Here is a 13565-nt window from a genome sequence, read left to right on the forward strand (position 1 = left end):
CAGACACAAACACGTTGGGTTTACATATTTATGATACATTTTGACATTTTCATATATAAATTAGTATGAAAAAGATCAAATTTGGCCCCAAAGTATAGCCCTCCTATAAAAATACTTCTTAAATGAGTCATAAAACCATCACAATAATACATGTGACTGGGTGTAGAAGAAAAATATCTTGGCCAATACAATGGATCATACCTGAACACCTCAGTAACAATACAATGAAAAGCAGCCATGTTGTGACTTTTGCACTACTTTGGCATTTTCCTAACAGTAACGTTTGTTGTGTAGAATTCTTACACAATTCACCTCCTAACATTCAGTCATTGATATATTTAGACTATACAATACTTATCATACATTTGAGGTCTCTTTACTTCACAGAATTGGGGGAAAAAGCATCCTTAGGGACAGCGTTTTGATTGGTTACCAGTTCAAGGCACCCGTGTCTTAAACCCCAGTGAAACTGATGACATCGTGAATCTAGTCACAGGTTCTCATGGACAAACAGACACGGCGTGTGAGAAGCAAGGCACAAGGTACAGTATATTGCAATGACGAAGAGCTGCATTTGATTATAGTAAGCAAGAAGATATTACATAGCCTATGCTTGCTCATAAAAACAGTGTATGACATACTGTGAAATAAATAAGTTATTATAACGGATTATCCATTCCATATTGCATGTAACAAAATATTTTAAAACTCCACTTTAAACTCACCAACAGCATTTAAAAGAAGTATAAGGCTTCATGGAGGAGGTTCATCATCATTACAGATTGGGTGATGACGATAGCTGAATCCCAATCTGTGTTTGCAAACCACCCTTGCGGCCCCTCGCACTTGCGGCCTGAGCACTTAATTGACGTCAGCCTGAAGGGCCAGAGGGTGCAGGGCCGTGAATCAAATGGGACAGCACTTCCAGCGGCGTGCCAACGATTCCCAAGCCAGTTTAGCTCAATGCCCCTCCCACTTCCGTTTTCATTGGCTGCCGCGTCCCTCGCATGTAAGGCCACAGAGGGCTCTGCACTTTCGCCTAAGTGCGAGATTTGGGATTCAGCCATCTACTCAAGATTAGCAGCACATACATCACGTCGCAATGACATTGGTTACGTGCGACGTACACCTCGGTGTGTTGAGCCAATCACGGTCCGGCGGCGTCGGCCGCGTCGGGGCCGGGGGGCGTGTCTTTGTCCCCCTCGGTGGGAAGGCTGCTGTACTGGCACCGGGGGGCGACGTCAACAGCGGCGGGCTTCGGCGGGTCGCTCGGAGTCGGCGGCTGTTTTTGCGACGCTTCCTTTTTGCTCAGGCAGTAAAAGGACAGCATGAGGAACAGGGCGGACGAGGCGACTACAGCACTGCAGGTGAGGAAGACCAGGAAGTAATGACCCGTTTTGTCCACCAGGACCCCTAAGAAAAACAATACGAGAACAGGAATGGCGTTTAGCTGGAGATGTCAGTCGGGGTGTAACGTGTGAAATCGAGACATTGGGGAATTACACACTATCCATTGTCATACAGTACAGCGTAATGCAATAGTCTAATATAGAGCAGCCAGAGCGACGTTGGGCTGAATATCTGAGAGACATCTGAGCTGGACTGGCGCTGACAAGAGAGCCCCTCCATGTTAATTTTAGTCCCCACCACCCATGTCTGCCCCCTAGTGTCGGATGCCAAGGCTCGCCTCAGGGGACATTCTATTCCAGCTCGCTCTCTGACGACGCCCACACGCTACGTTGGGAGGACAGGGGGTTTTGGCTTCCCTTGGTAGTAAACACGACTGGTTATATGTCTATAGAAACCCAGCAACAGGACCCACTGCTTCACACCTGACCACATGGCTGCAGTGTTAACTGGAGCAAAAGGTTTCATGTGTCTCAACGCGTGTGAACGGAGCCGTTTCAAGCGGTGAGATGGCTACGCTACACTTGATTGGCTTGCCCGGTTTACTTAGAAGTCACACCTAAAAGCAGGCCTGAAAACCTACCTTTTTAAAAAGGCCTTTGCCTGTTCAAATTGTGTTCTTTTGTTCAGTTGTGTTTTGTTATGCTATGATTTTAAACCTGTAGCAGAGATTTTTTTTAAATGTAAAGTGTGTTACAAATAAAATGTATTATTATTATTATTATTACACACACACTCACACACACACACACACACACACGTACCTGCGAGGGGAGGGCCTACGAGCAGGGTCACGCTCTCCATGACGGAGAGCAGTCCCAGGGCGGCGGGGAAGCGGCTCATCTCCACCGTGTCCATGAGCACGGTGAACATCAGCGAGCCCACCAGGCTCATGGACAGGCCGTACGCCACCACGTAGGCCAGCAGCACCGAGAACCCGGGCCCCACGCAGCAGATGGCGTTACTCAGCCCGTTCACCAGCAGCGCCGCCGAGAACACGTACACGTGCCGCCCCTTGAACCAGGAATGGCTGAAGAGGACGCCGACGGGCGGCCGGACCACGATGTTGACCACGCCCAGGATGGACAGCAGCAGCGCCGCCCGGCCCGGCTCCATGCCGTGGTCCGTGGCGTACGGCACCAGGTAGATCAGCGGCACCACGAAGCCCAGCATCATCCAGGTGATGCCCACGGCGAAGGCCCGGTAGCGCCGGTTGCTGACCAGGAGGTCGAACGCCACGTGGCGACGCACGCCGGCCACCAGGCCGGTCCACAGGGTCCGCATCGTCCTCTTTAGCCCCGCCGCCTCCTCCTCCTCCGGCGGCGGCGCGGGGACGGGCGTTATCAGCGGACGCCCTCGTCTCGGCGGCGGACCCAGCGGCCTCATCACGGCGCCGCACGCGCAGCAGTTGAGCAGCACGGCGCCCAGGACCAGGAAGCTGCCTCGCCAGCCCAGCTCCACGTGGAGGTAGTTTCCCAGCAGGGGCAGGGTGCAGAGGCCCAGGGCCGTGCCCGTGGACGACATGGCGTTGGCGAAGGCGCGGCGGCGCACAAAATAGTGCCCGAGGATTGTTACCGCCGGCTGGAAGCTGAAGCAAAATCCCAGTCCTGTTGCGACAAGAGGTGATTGTTCAAGTTCAAGTTCAAGGCTTTTATTGTCATGTGTATTTTTAAAATACAATGAAATGCACTGTGCCCGGCACTCTCAGACATCAAGACATGACTTAAGACATAAGACAGTAAGACATTACAACAATATGACAGGAGACGTTTACAAAATAAGACATTAAGACACTGTAGACGTTACGAAATACGACAATAAGACATTACAAAGAGACATTAAAGTGCATAGAGCAAAAGTAGGAGCATCAGTGATTCATCAGCCTAACTGCCTGTGGAAAAAAACTGTTTTTTTTGACGGGTGGTACTTGACTTGATGCTCCGGTAAAAAGGATATTTATGTGGTGAATAACAGTTTATTGGACTTGGGAGCAGTCGAGCCCATACAGGCCATGTTGCTCAAGGGAGGTGACCACAGGGAGGGAGGAGGGAACATTACTTCATCTCTACTGGATCAAGCTGCATTGTGGGTCCGCGTGTTTGTGTGTGCGAGAGGTCGCTGACCTGTGATAACCCCGGCGGTGATGTAGAGCTCGGTGATGGTGTTGGTGAACGAGCTGGCCACCATTCCCAGGCCGCTCAAGACTCCGCCCAGCATCACGGTCGCCCGGCAACCGAATCTCTCTACCAACACACTGCAGAATGGACCTGCAGGAGTACACGCCTATTAGTTAAACACACAGTGGGGTATAAAAGTACGTACACACACACACACACACAGACACACACACACACGCCCATCTTTCACTGCAGGCTCAAAACTCACCTCTTCCAAGAAGTATTACTGTACCAGGATCCTCCCTCTTAAGCACCTGTTTTATTTTAGATTGCTATTCTTGCACTTTGGCTTTAGCACTAGATTATGCTTTTAGTCACTTGTTTAGAAAGGAAATGCACTTGTGAGTTCTGGTCAGTAGTACTACACTGACTTAAAACACAAATTAAATGCAATTATTGTAAATCTCTTTGGATTAAAGCGATTGCTAAATGACTGTAATGTAATATAATGTAATGTTGCTCAACAGTGTTGATCATGCCAGGCTGCCAGCCCTAACGGTGTGCAAGGGTGAGACATCTTGCCAAAGCTTCCTCGCCAATTAAAAACAGGACACTACTTGTCCTGGCCTTATGGTACTGAGTGTGGACACAGGCCTGTTCGGCCATGTTATTGTCGTGAGAAAGCAAAATGTCCACACTGACTGCAGTGTACAGGGGGGGCCGCTGTAGCTCAGTTGGTAGAGCGGGTCGTTCAGTGATTGAAGGGTCAGTGGTTCGAATCCCAGCTCCGACTGTCTGCATGTCGAAGTGTCCTTGAGCAAGACACCTAACCCCAAAATTGCTCCCAATGAGCAGGTTAGCACCTTGCATGGCAGCTACCGCCATTGGTGTGTGAATGTGTGTGTGAATGGGTGAATGAGAAGCCATTGTAAAGCGCTTTGAGTGCCGCTAAGGTGGAAAAGCGCTATATAAGTGCAGTCCATTTACCATTTACAATACAACCAACAATGTGTCAGATGTTAAACATACTGTATACACAAAACTAGAGAGAGGTGTGGTAAAAACATACATTTCTGAGTAGGCTGGTTTCATTGAACAAATAACGTGTGTATGGATGTAGTACTTTTTTTGTTTGTCAAATGTGTGCACTATGATATGCGTTGCATATGTGAGCTGTGTCGCAAGACCAATTTCAGCATTGCTGACAATAAAGTTCTATCGTATCGTACCTAATAATCGTACCGACGTTTTTCAAAAAATTTATGATTTACACGGTCAAAGTTTACTCGTCACATACAGTACCACATCAAAAACGTACGTTTACGGTAAATATTCAGCTCTTATTGAGTAACTCATCGTTTTCCTGATAATGATGACGTTAATACTGTAGCTTGTTTGCTGAAGAGCAGTGTTGTCAACACTACACAGATCGCAAGATATTATTTTCATGCTTCCTTTTCAAGCCTTTCTGTTTATCTATCGAACGGCTGGAGTGTGACTGTTCAGAGTACTGTACCTCCAGCATGGAGCACTGATGTCATGATGGAAGGCACCCACGAGGTTTCACTGTTGCTGGCCTGGAACTCAGTCTGCAGGTCGGTGTAGAAGATGCCCATACAGGAGGGGAAAGCCAGGGTCAGGGCCAGAACCAAGATGGTGGCCACCAGGACCACCCAGCCCCAGCCACCGTCGGGGGCGGTGACGGCCCCCTCCGTGGGCACGGACGCCCTGGCTTCATGGCCTCTCTTCTCGCCCTCCTCAGAGTCACAGTCACTGGGCTCCCCTGTCCTCTGCTCCACGCTGGCCGGTTGCTCTGGGACTTGGAGGCAGTGGCTCGGCCCCGTGCTGCCCGTCCTCCGGTTCATCCTCTGCTCAGCCTCTCAGGCAGGGCCCCAGTAGTAGCTTGTGTGGGTGGATTGCAGTTAGTTACATCATCCATGTCATCTAATACTGCACCTTCTGACCTACAAACAAGCCTGTGACAGACAGAGAGGAAACATGCTATCTGATTGGTCTTTTTTGCACATAGATCTAAATTTGGCAGTTGGAGGGGAGTGGGGCAGTAAAGGTGCATGTTGGGAAAGTCTGAAATTCTCAGCAGGAATTATAAATAGCTTACTGTATGACAAATATTTCTGTTGAAGATATATGGGTTCTTTGTTTTGCGAGCTATCTTTTTCTTTAAATTTCAAGTCTTTAAGAAACTTTCAAATTGAATGTGATTTATGATCACTCACCTGCACCGCCTGTGTTTAAACCAGCCTTCACAGCCAGTAATGTGATGATGTGACATGAAGTATTAAGTAGGCCTAGTCTACACTTGGACGATATCTTTCAACCAATTTACTCGGGCAGAATTTGCTTTCAACACGTGGCAACTGCATTTAGTAGCATTAAGGAAGTGTATTTTTACAGGAAGCCTCGGATACCCTCGCCTACGACAGAAAAGTAGCCTATTTTTTGTGAGGATCGGCCGTACTGTAGCCTACCTTGACGTTACTGCGTTTAACCCGTTCAAAGCTTCACTATTTACCATAAAGTCTAGTGCAAAGGGCCGGTTGATTTGAACCTAGATAGGCAGCGATTTTAATCGAGTTATTCTTAAGCCAGAGCCGTCTTATTTTGTCAAAACCCCTATTAACCATTACAATAACTTATTATATGCCTATAAATTAGGTTTATGTTATTTTCGACAATGAACTGGCTGTTTTAGCTACAAGACGCCTCATCATAACAGCATGGCAGCCAACCAGGTTACTGCAGCCCAATAACAGCACATCTAACATGAAGCGTGTCGTCAAATCTAAGCAACCTTAAACCTACATTTTAAACTCACCTTATACGCGTGGATCTTGACAGCCATTGTCATCGTCTGAACCTTCGTACATTTAGTACCGCATCTTAAGCAAGCAGCTGAACACAGTCCACCTCCTGACTACTAGCCTGGGCTAGCGAGGCGTTCAGCCCTGTGGGAGGAGACAGGATCCTGAGTGGGAAGAGACGGTCCACGGCGGTGCGAGTTCATATTAAAGATTGAGGTCAGGTTATGCACGGTTCTGAAGATTGTTGGCGGAGGATAGAAGATCAAATAACAGCCCTGCAAGAGTAGCTCACTGTACCTCCAAGAACTGACTTGAACAACTGGATACCGTAGCAGCATTCAGTGGGCCTGTATCTAGCCTACAGTAACCTGAATAATTTATATTTAGTTAATGATCAAGCAGGCAGATAGTGAAGCCATACTGTAATTTTCTGTTTGTTTTATATTGAGCCACACTGTAAAATGTTCCTATAATTCAAACACACGGCACACATTTAAAACACAGACACATTTTATGATTAAAAACCAGACTGGATTTTGTTAAAATTGTTACATTTAAAGAAACTGCATTGGTAGACAAAATCCCCCAAAATATAAATTAAATAAAAGGAAAAAGGACAATCAGACAAAACGTTTTGAGCTTCCAAACAGTTCCCCACAGTCTCCATTGACAATATTCACATTTGACATCAATACTGTTGATAAATTAACACACTCAAAAGAACTGTTAATAGTTCATATTTTCAGTACGTCTAAATGTGTGTACAAGTGTGTATGTATACAAACGCATGCAGGTGTTTACAGATTAACTATGGCAGAATGAGCCACAACTCCAAGAATTCTCTTCATTTTGTGGTTTGAATACTATATCCAAGTTAGGGGTCTGCAGTTTGTGTCCAGTTCTAGTAACACATTTAAAAAGAGGATTGGTTTGTTAATTTTGTTAATTGAACTTTCAACTAGTTATTTCACCTACTGTTAAATTGACATTGACAGGATACAAAAACAACATGTGATATAAAATGTGATTAGAGAATAAAGTCTAGTTGTAGACCCACTGTCCCACACAAGAACTCTACACCTACGACAGAGCCATGCCGTGCCTCTGTTCTCCAACCATGCACCAAATACACTTTGCACTAACAGAGGTCAGACAAATCCCAGTACACATCATAATCTCTAGAACAATGCATGCTCTCATGTTTTCACGTGCCAAACTGATTATTTTTTTGCAGATATGTAAAGATTGCACATTATTTGAAGAGTGCGTGTGAGGGGGAAAGAAAAAGAACAACATGACAAACAGTTTTTTCAAAACGTTGATTCAAATCTCACTTGACCAGCTTTGCAGGGTTAGGCTAATAGGTTGAGTGAACATCAAAGGCCCAAGGAAAAGATTTTCACACCGGTGGAAAAATAAGTGCTTCAAAAGTTGATTCGGTACATCTAAAAATGGGATCAATATAGTTGACTCAGTGGCCTTAAACATGCAATTCAAGAGGGAAAAGCCAAATAAAATGCCAGTCTTGTCCATTTCCAGACTGCTGGCTTTTACTAAGATAAAATCAGACGAGCCACTTTGACTATACGACTCCTGACCTCTGTTCACTGCTTCTCTCGTTGTTCGGCTGTGGTGAAAACTCACTAGACGACCACACCCAGAGCCTACAAACAAAACTTGAGAAGCAACCGATCAAGGAGTCAAAAGTTTTGGCACAAAAACAAAAATTTGAGTTACGCCTGAAATTCTGTGCCACACATGAACAAATATTCATCATGACGGAAGATAGGCTTGGTTAAGACCGTTTCCCTCTCACTGAAAGACTAAGAACAGAGGTCGCACTGAGGACCACAACACTCCAAACCTCGGTGTCTCTCAGCTTTTACTAAGGAGGAGCCTCATACACCCTATGACAGAGAGAAGGGGGGCAACTGTGCACTACACAGGTCAAAGGCACAACACTGGACAACAGACACAGGGGAGAGAGAGAGAGAACACTCTAGGAGCTTTGAGAAGGCCCGGAGAGGAAACAAGCACCTCTAAATAAGACAAGTCACTCACACACAGCAGCACAGCCTGCTTCCGTCCCACTACAGGAGAATTGCACAGCTCACACTCGAGAGGAAAAATAAAAGTCACATAAACACAGTCAGCACTCTGAACGCCTGCCAGAACACAGCCAGGGAGCGTGACAACAGCACAGGTAAAGTTGGTTTCTTTGTTAAAGGCATTCTTCATGCTGATATAATTGCACCAAATGTTCAATATACCCAGAAAAAGGACTATGTAAATTGCAACACCAGTAAAAAAAAAAAGAAGAGGATTTGATATAATCTAAGGGATACTCCTTTAGCGTGAGGTTATAGGAGATCTGAAGTACGCAGAATGAGTTCAATCGTTCGGAAATCATACAGATGGGTAATGCCAGGATGTTCCATCTCCTGGAGTAGCTGATATGTGTAAAGTAACAGAAGTACACTCCAATCAAGCCAGGACCCATTACTGTTGGCACACAAATATATCACGTGAAGTCTTGTTCTCCTTTTATGTATACATTATCACAAAACAGGCTGAAGACACTTCCCAAATAACGTCTGATACGTGTACAACAAGTTGCTGTGGTCATAGAACAAAGCGAGAGTTTGAAAAAGGTAGATATTAGGGTTGCACCAAAATGGAGGAACATACTGTAATATGAAGCAACATAGTAAGCTAGTAAGCACTTTACAACAAAGGCAGCCGCAGGGGGGGGTGAAAACTGGTGGGAGAATTGGACGAGGCCAGGATCCTCGTCTCCTGCTGGCCCGGGTGCTCCAGGCTCTCAGGCAGCATACACATGGGCCAGGGCCCAAGATGACCACAAGCGTCGTGGACACACAAGCATCACTTAAAGGAGCAGTTTGATATTTCGCATCATAAGCCCTGTTGTAAGATTATTTACGATCATATACAACGACCCGCATAAATCTTTTGACAGACTTTTATTAAGGTCCATGCCGAAGGACACAGTGGATCTCTATGGGTGTGTATGCCCATAGAGATCCATTGTGTACTTAGCTGTGAGCAATAATATCTCAAAAGTACAGTCTGTCAAAATGTTACATGGACCGTTGTATATGATCGTAAATAACCTTATAACAGGGCTTATTGTACTTAATATACAACTACTCCTATAATGTCAAATTAAATATTTTTCATTAACCTTTTTTTTTCACCTCTAATTACAATTTTAAGATATGCGAGACAACAAAATCAAAACAAATCGATCTAAGAGGAATATGTATAATCTGAGAAGTTTTGTTAAAAAAAAATGTTTTTTAAACTCACAATGTGCTGCAGAGAGTATCTGGGTTGATGATCATATTTCAGTCACGGACAAAAAAAACAGCACTGCACAAAGTCACCCCCTCGTCACCGGGGAACACAAGGACAACTGGTTAAGAGGATATGGATGTTCTTCCCCTCCGAAATAGAATTACTCACCAATAATACACAAATATATGACAACTATGATACAGAAATCAATAATTACACCGCATTGCATTCAATTTTCATATAATTTCATTATATATATGGTATATAATAAAATTCTATGAATGAATTATATATATTTTTAGAATTATATATATTTATGTTCCTCACATGCCTGGCAATGGTGCATCGGTGTGGTTTAGTCTTTTGAGTCATTTGTTTTCTTTTGTACTGAAACATCTTTAGTACGGCTGCGAAAAAGAAGTGTCCTCCCCATGACAACGGACCAAACCAAGTCAGGAGGAGACGGGAGGCGCGACACTGTAACACCCCGCAGTGAAAGTCACTGATGGACTGAAGTGGCGCATCTTTAAAACGAGGGTCTCTCTATCCTCTAGCCTCGTCAGGCAAAAAGATTCTCCGAGGGCAGGACAAACTGCACACACTGACCCCAGGAGAGATGCTGCAGTGGTTTCCATTGGGGGGGTAGGGGGGGGTCTCCAAAAACAGTCTCTGTGCCTTTCCTGTCCTAGCCCCACATGTCCACCTCCAGCCTCCCAGGCCTGGCACACCCAGCTGTGAACTGCTCCCAGCACCAGCCAAGCCTGTGCTTGTGTGGCGAGTGTGGCACCGACGACCACGTCGTCCAGGACAGTCCGATATACCGGACACCCAACGGAATGCGTAGCCTGACGGTTGTGGATGACGAAACGATGACGTGGCTCCTGCAGGTGTGCCCGGATATATAGGCCGGGTGACCCCCCTCGCCCAGGCTCGGGGTGGTAAAAGGATAGCCCCTCGGCCCCGAGCCTGGGGGGAGAGGAAGCAACAACCGACCCATACGAAGAAGAAGAAGCACCAGCCAGGAGTTGGGAGGTGGGGGGGGGCTTGTTTTGCTCACAGTCATCACAATAAGTGGGTTTATGGGGTTGTAGGAAGGGAGGAGTCAGTCATTACACTTGTCTGCATCAATTTCTTTTTTATGTCCTTTGAGAGTCCTGAGGAGAGAATCACAGATTTCCGCCAAGTTGACATAGCCAGACAAACAAGGGACAAAGAACGGACAGGGAGCCTGTGTTATCACCATGAGGAGGATGAGGATGATGAGGAGGATGAGGATGATGATGAGGATGATGAGGATGATGATGATGACTTAGCTCTAGAGATTGTATTGACACCACAGGGCTATGATGAGGGCCAAAACCTGAACCAAGTGGCCATTATCATTAAAACCGCTCTTGAAGTATCAATTATCATAATCAATCATAGGAAATTATGACACTCATGGGGTTGTCTTGCAGCACTGTAGGGGCGGGGTATGGGACCGCCCCCCCCCCCCCTCCCACTGTGGAAAGGCACACCAGAGGAGGAGGGGGGGGGGGAGGGGGGTGAAGAGGGTGAGATTATGGACCATGGCTGAGACTGTAGAAATGTGAGATGTGTTGAGAAGTGGTGTCTCACGCCCGGGTCTCTCTACATCCTTGAGCCTCTCTCCTGAAGGATCTGTGGGCGAGGATGACAATCAACATGAGCCATCGTCAGAGCATAACAAATTATTGGCAGAAATTATCATTTTCATATTCATATTTCATATATTTACTAACTGCTGACTAAGTTAAATTAAAACAACCTTTGGGCCGTGTTGACAGAATAACATAAGGGGGAATCTTCATGATTCATGCCTGAAAAAATGAATCACTGAGCAGTGTAAACAGCTGAAATCACCTTGGCCTTCTCGGTGGGCTCGATGACGATGCCGTTGGTGGAGTTGTTGAGCTCCCGGGAAACCACACACAGGAATTCAGCCTGGTCCTCGTTGCCATAGTTATAGGAGGAGCCGATGCTTATGAGCTGGGGTGGGGAGATGAGAAAATGTGAGAGGGATGGCATCAGATCATTGAAGAATATCAAATTAAAGCGCACATTTTGAGTTTTGAATGGTAATAGGCAGGAGCACTTAAATCAGTGGAGCGCGGCTTTAATGCGAAACGGTATGAAATGTTGACCGAGCCTACCTGTTCAAACTTCCAGCCATCAGACATGGTTGAGACCATCTGTGTGAGCTCCTCCTCCTGGCACTGCAGCACCCGGTAGACATGCTTTACTGGGCCCTGCGAGGCACACACACACACGAACGCGCACACACACGCACACACACATACATACAAACACACTCAGAATCATACTAGGAGTGCACAGTATGCACACATTCCATGAAATGCACACATTCCATGAAAAATCATGCATTCAGTGGCACAGTTGTCATACAATCATTCGTTGTCATAAAATCATGCATTCAGTGGCACAGTTGTCATACAATCCTTCGTTCTATTCTGAGGCCCTCCACACCAGTCCCCAGGCACCCTGTACCTGAGACGTCCGGTTCTCGTTGTCTCGTATCCTCTCCTTAACCAGTCTGACCAGTGATGCGATGTTGTAGAACTCTGCCTCCTCCAGGACACCTGCAAGGCGAGTTTGTTTAATCACATGGCTCGAGCCTCAGGCTGATGACCAGTGGCGCTTATCTCACAACTGCCCTTTGATGTCAGGATCCTGCTGCATTTTGCATGATAGATGATTTGCAATTCAAATCCTTACCGTCCTCTGCCAGGTTCTTATCCATGATGAGTTTTCCATGCCGCAGATAATTTAGAATGGGCCCAAAATATGTGGGGTCCCTGTCGATCAGGTAAGCACCAGTCTCATCCTAGGGATTTACCAAATAACAAGTTATATGCACGCAAATGTAAATTATTTTTTGTTGGGAAGGGGGTGGAGATACCCCTTCTATTCAAAAATATACAATAACATAACCACAACATGGCAACACTTGATTTCATACCAACCTTATCAGAGTCCAAATCAGGATCGTCTTGACACAACCGGTACAGGAACGATTTAGGGTCCCTACACAATGTCTGTTTGGTGGTGACGAAGTAGGTCCCACCAACATTGAGGCGAACCCAGCGGGATCCCGGCTTCTCTGCTGGCTCTGATGGAGAGCTAGGGTGGCTCTTCAACGGGAAACCAAACACTGATCTGCTGGAGCTCGCCACCCCGGGACTAGTAGGCAAGCTGCCCCGCGGAGGGATCATGAGGGTGGGCGAAGCGAGCCGCACTGAGCCCCGGGCATCACGGTGCTCGGTTTGTTCTATAGTGCTGGTGCTACTAGGTTCCACAACATGCAGTTCAGCCATATTTCTATTAGATCTTCGTCTAAAGCAACCACACTAGCTACACTGCAGGGAAACAATTCTTAGCTACCCGATTTGTAAACACAGGCTATTTTTCCTCGACAAGGTGGCTGACATTAGGGCGTTGCTACTCACATTCGACCACTTCAAAGTCGATCGACCACTGAAAAGACATAAAGACTTCTTAGATTACGTGTACAACATGAGCCGCATCGCGTACTCGTCTTTTCTTAAAACAAATTGGTCATTCTTGTTTATTCAAACGTTAATCAGAAGAAAAGCAATTGTTCCGGGTTGGAACGTGATTATTGTTTACTTCCGCTATGTCATTAGTTCGCTATTTTTCAAAGTAAGAGTATATCGCTTGACATAAAAGTACTCAATGTTGTTCTAACAGATCTGTGTGTATAAAACGGCGAGTATATTACTTAATAAAGATATACTATGCTATATTTCTATGGTTATAGCGATTTACAACTCCACGTTAATCAGACTTGAAACTTTTATTGTGAAAAATCTGAAACCCAGTACATGTTGTTGCCATGCATGGGCGT

General features: G+C 46.0%; 2 protein-coding genes across 2 annotated transcripts; both read right to left on the reverse strand.

The window, feature by feature from the left end:
- Positions 1–25: 25 nt before the first annotated feature.
- On the reverse strand, positions 26–6696 carry slc16a5a (solute carrier family 16 member 5a). The gene is given in 8 exon segments (XM_084459736.1): positions 26–1413; positions 2172–2692; positions 2694–2730; positions 2733–3014; positions 3531–3674; positions 5041–5426; positions 6361–6510; positions 6644–6696. Coding segments are annotated over 6 exon segments (1599 nt in total). The 5' UTR covers positions 5390–5426; positions 6361–6510; positions 6644–6696; the 3' UTR covers positions 26–1147.
- A 186-nt stretch (positions 6697–6882) lies between these two features.
- Positions 6883–13269, reverse strand: kctd2 (potassium channel tetramerization domain containing 2). Its single transcript, XM_084459746.1, has 6 exons — positions 12664–13269; positions 12416–12524; positions 12188–12279; positions 11833–11928; positions 11543–11668; positions 6883–11320 (listed from the first exon to the last, which is right to left on the reverse strand). The coding sequence occupies exons 1-6, from the start codon at positions 13012–13014 to the stop codon at positions 11291–11293; spliced, it is 804 nt and encodes a 267-aa protein (XP_084315872.1). The 5' UTR covers positions 13015–13269; the 3' UTR covers positions 6883–11290.
- Between the last annotated feature and the right edge of the window lie 296 nt (positions 13270–13565).

Source organism: Borostomias antarcticus (assembly GCF_949987555.1).
Source record: "Borostomias antarcticus genome assembly, chromosome: 29".
Lineage (NCBI taxonomy): Eukaryota > Metazoa > Chordata > Actinopteri > Stomiiformes > Stomiidae > Borostomias > Borostomias antarcticus.

What these genes read in the sequence shown, in the direction of transcription:
- kctd2 (XM_084459746.1), bottom strand. Translation starts at nt 13,014, where the DNA reads ATGGCTGAACTGCATGTTGTGGAACCTAGTAGCACCAGCACTATAGAA. An exon ending in CTGATTTGGACTCTGATAAG is followed by an intron (nt 12,525 to 12,663) that starts GTTGGTATGAAA and finishes GTAAATCCCTAG; the next exon opens with GATGAGACTGGTGCTTACCT. An exon ending in TAAGAACCTGGCAGAGGACG is followed by an intron (nt 12,280 to 12,415) that starts GTAAGGATTTGA and finishes CTCGCCTTGCAG; the next exon opens with GTGTCCTGGAGGAGGCAGAG.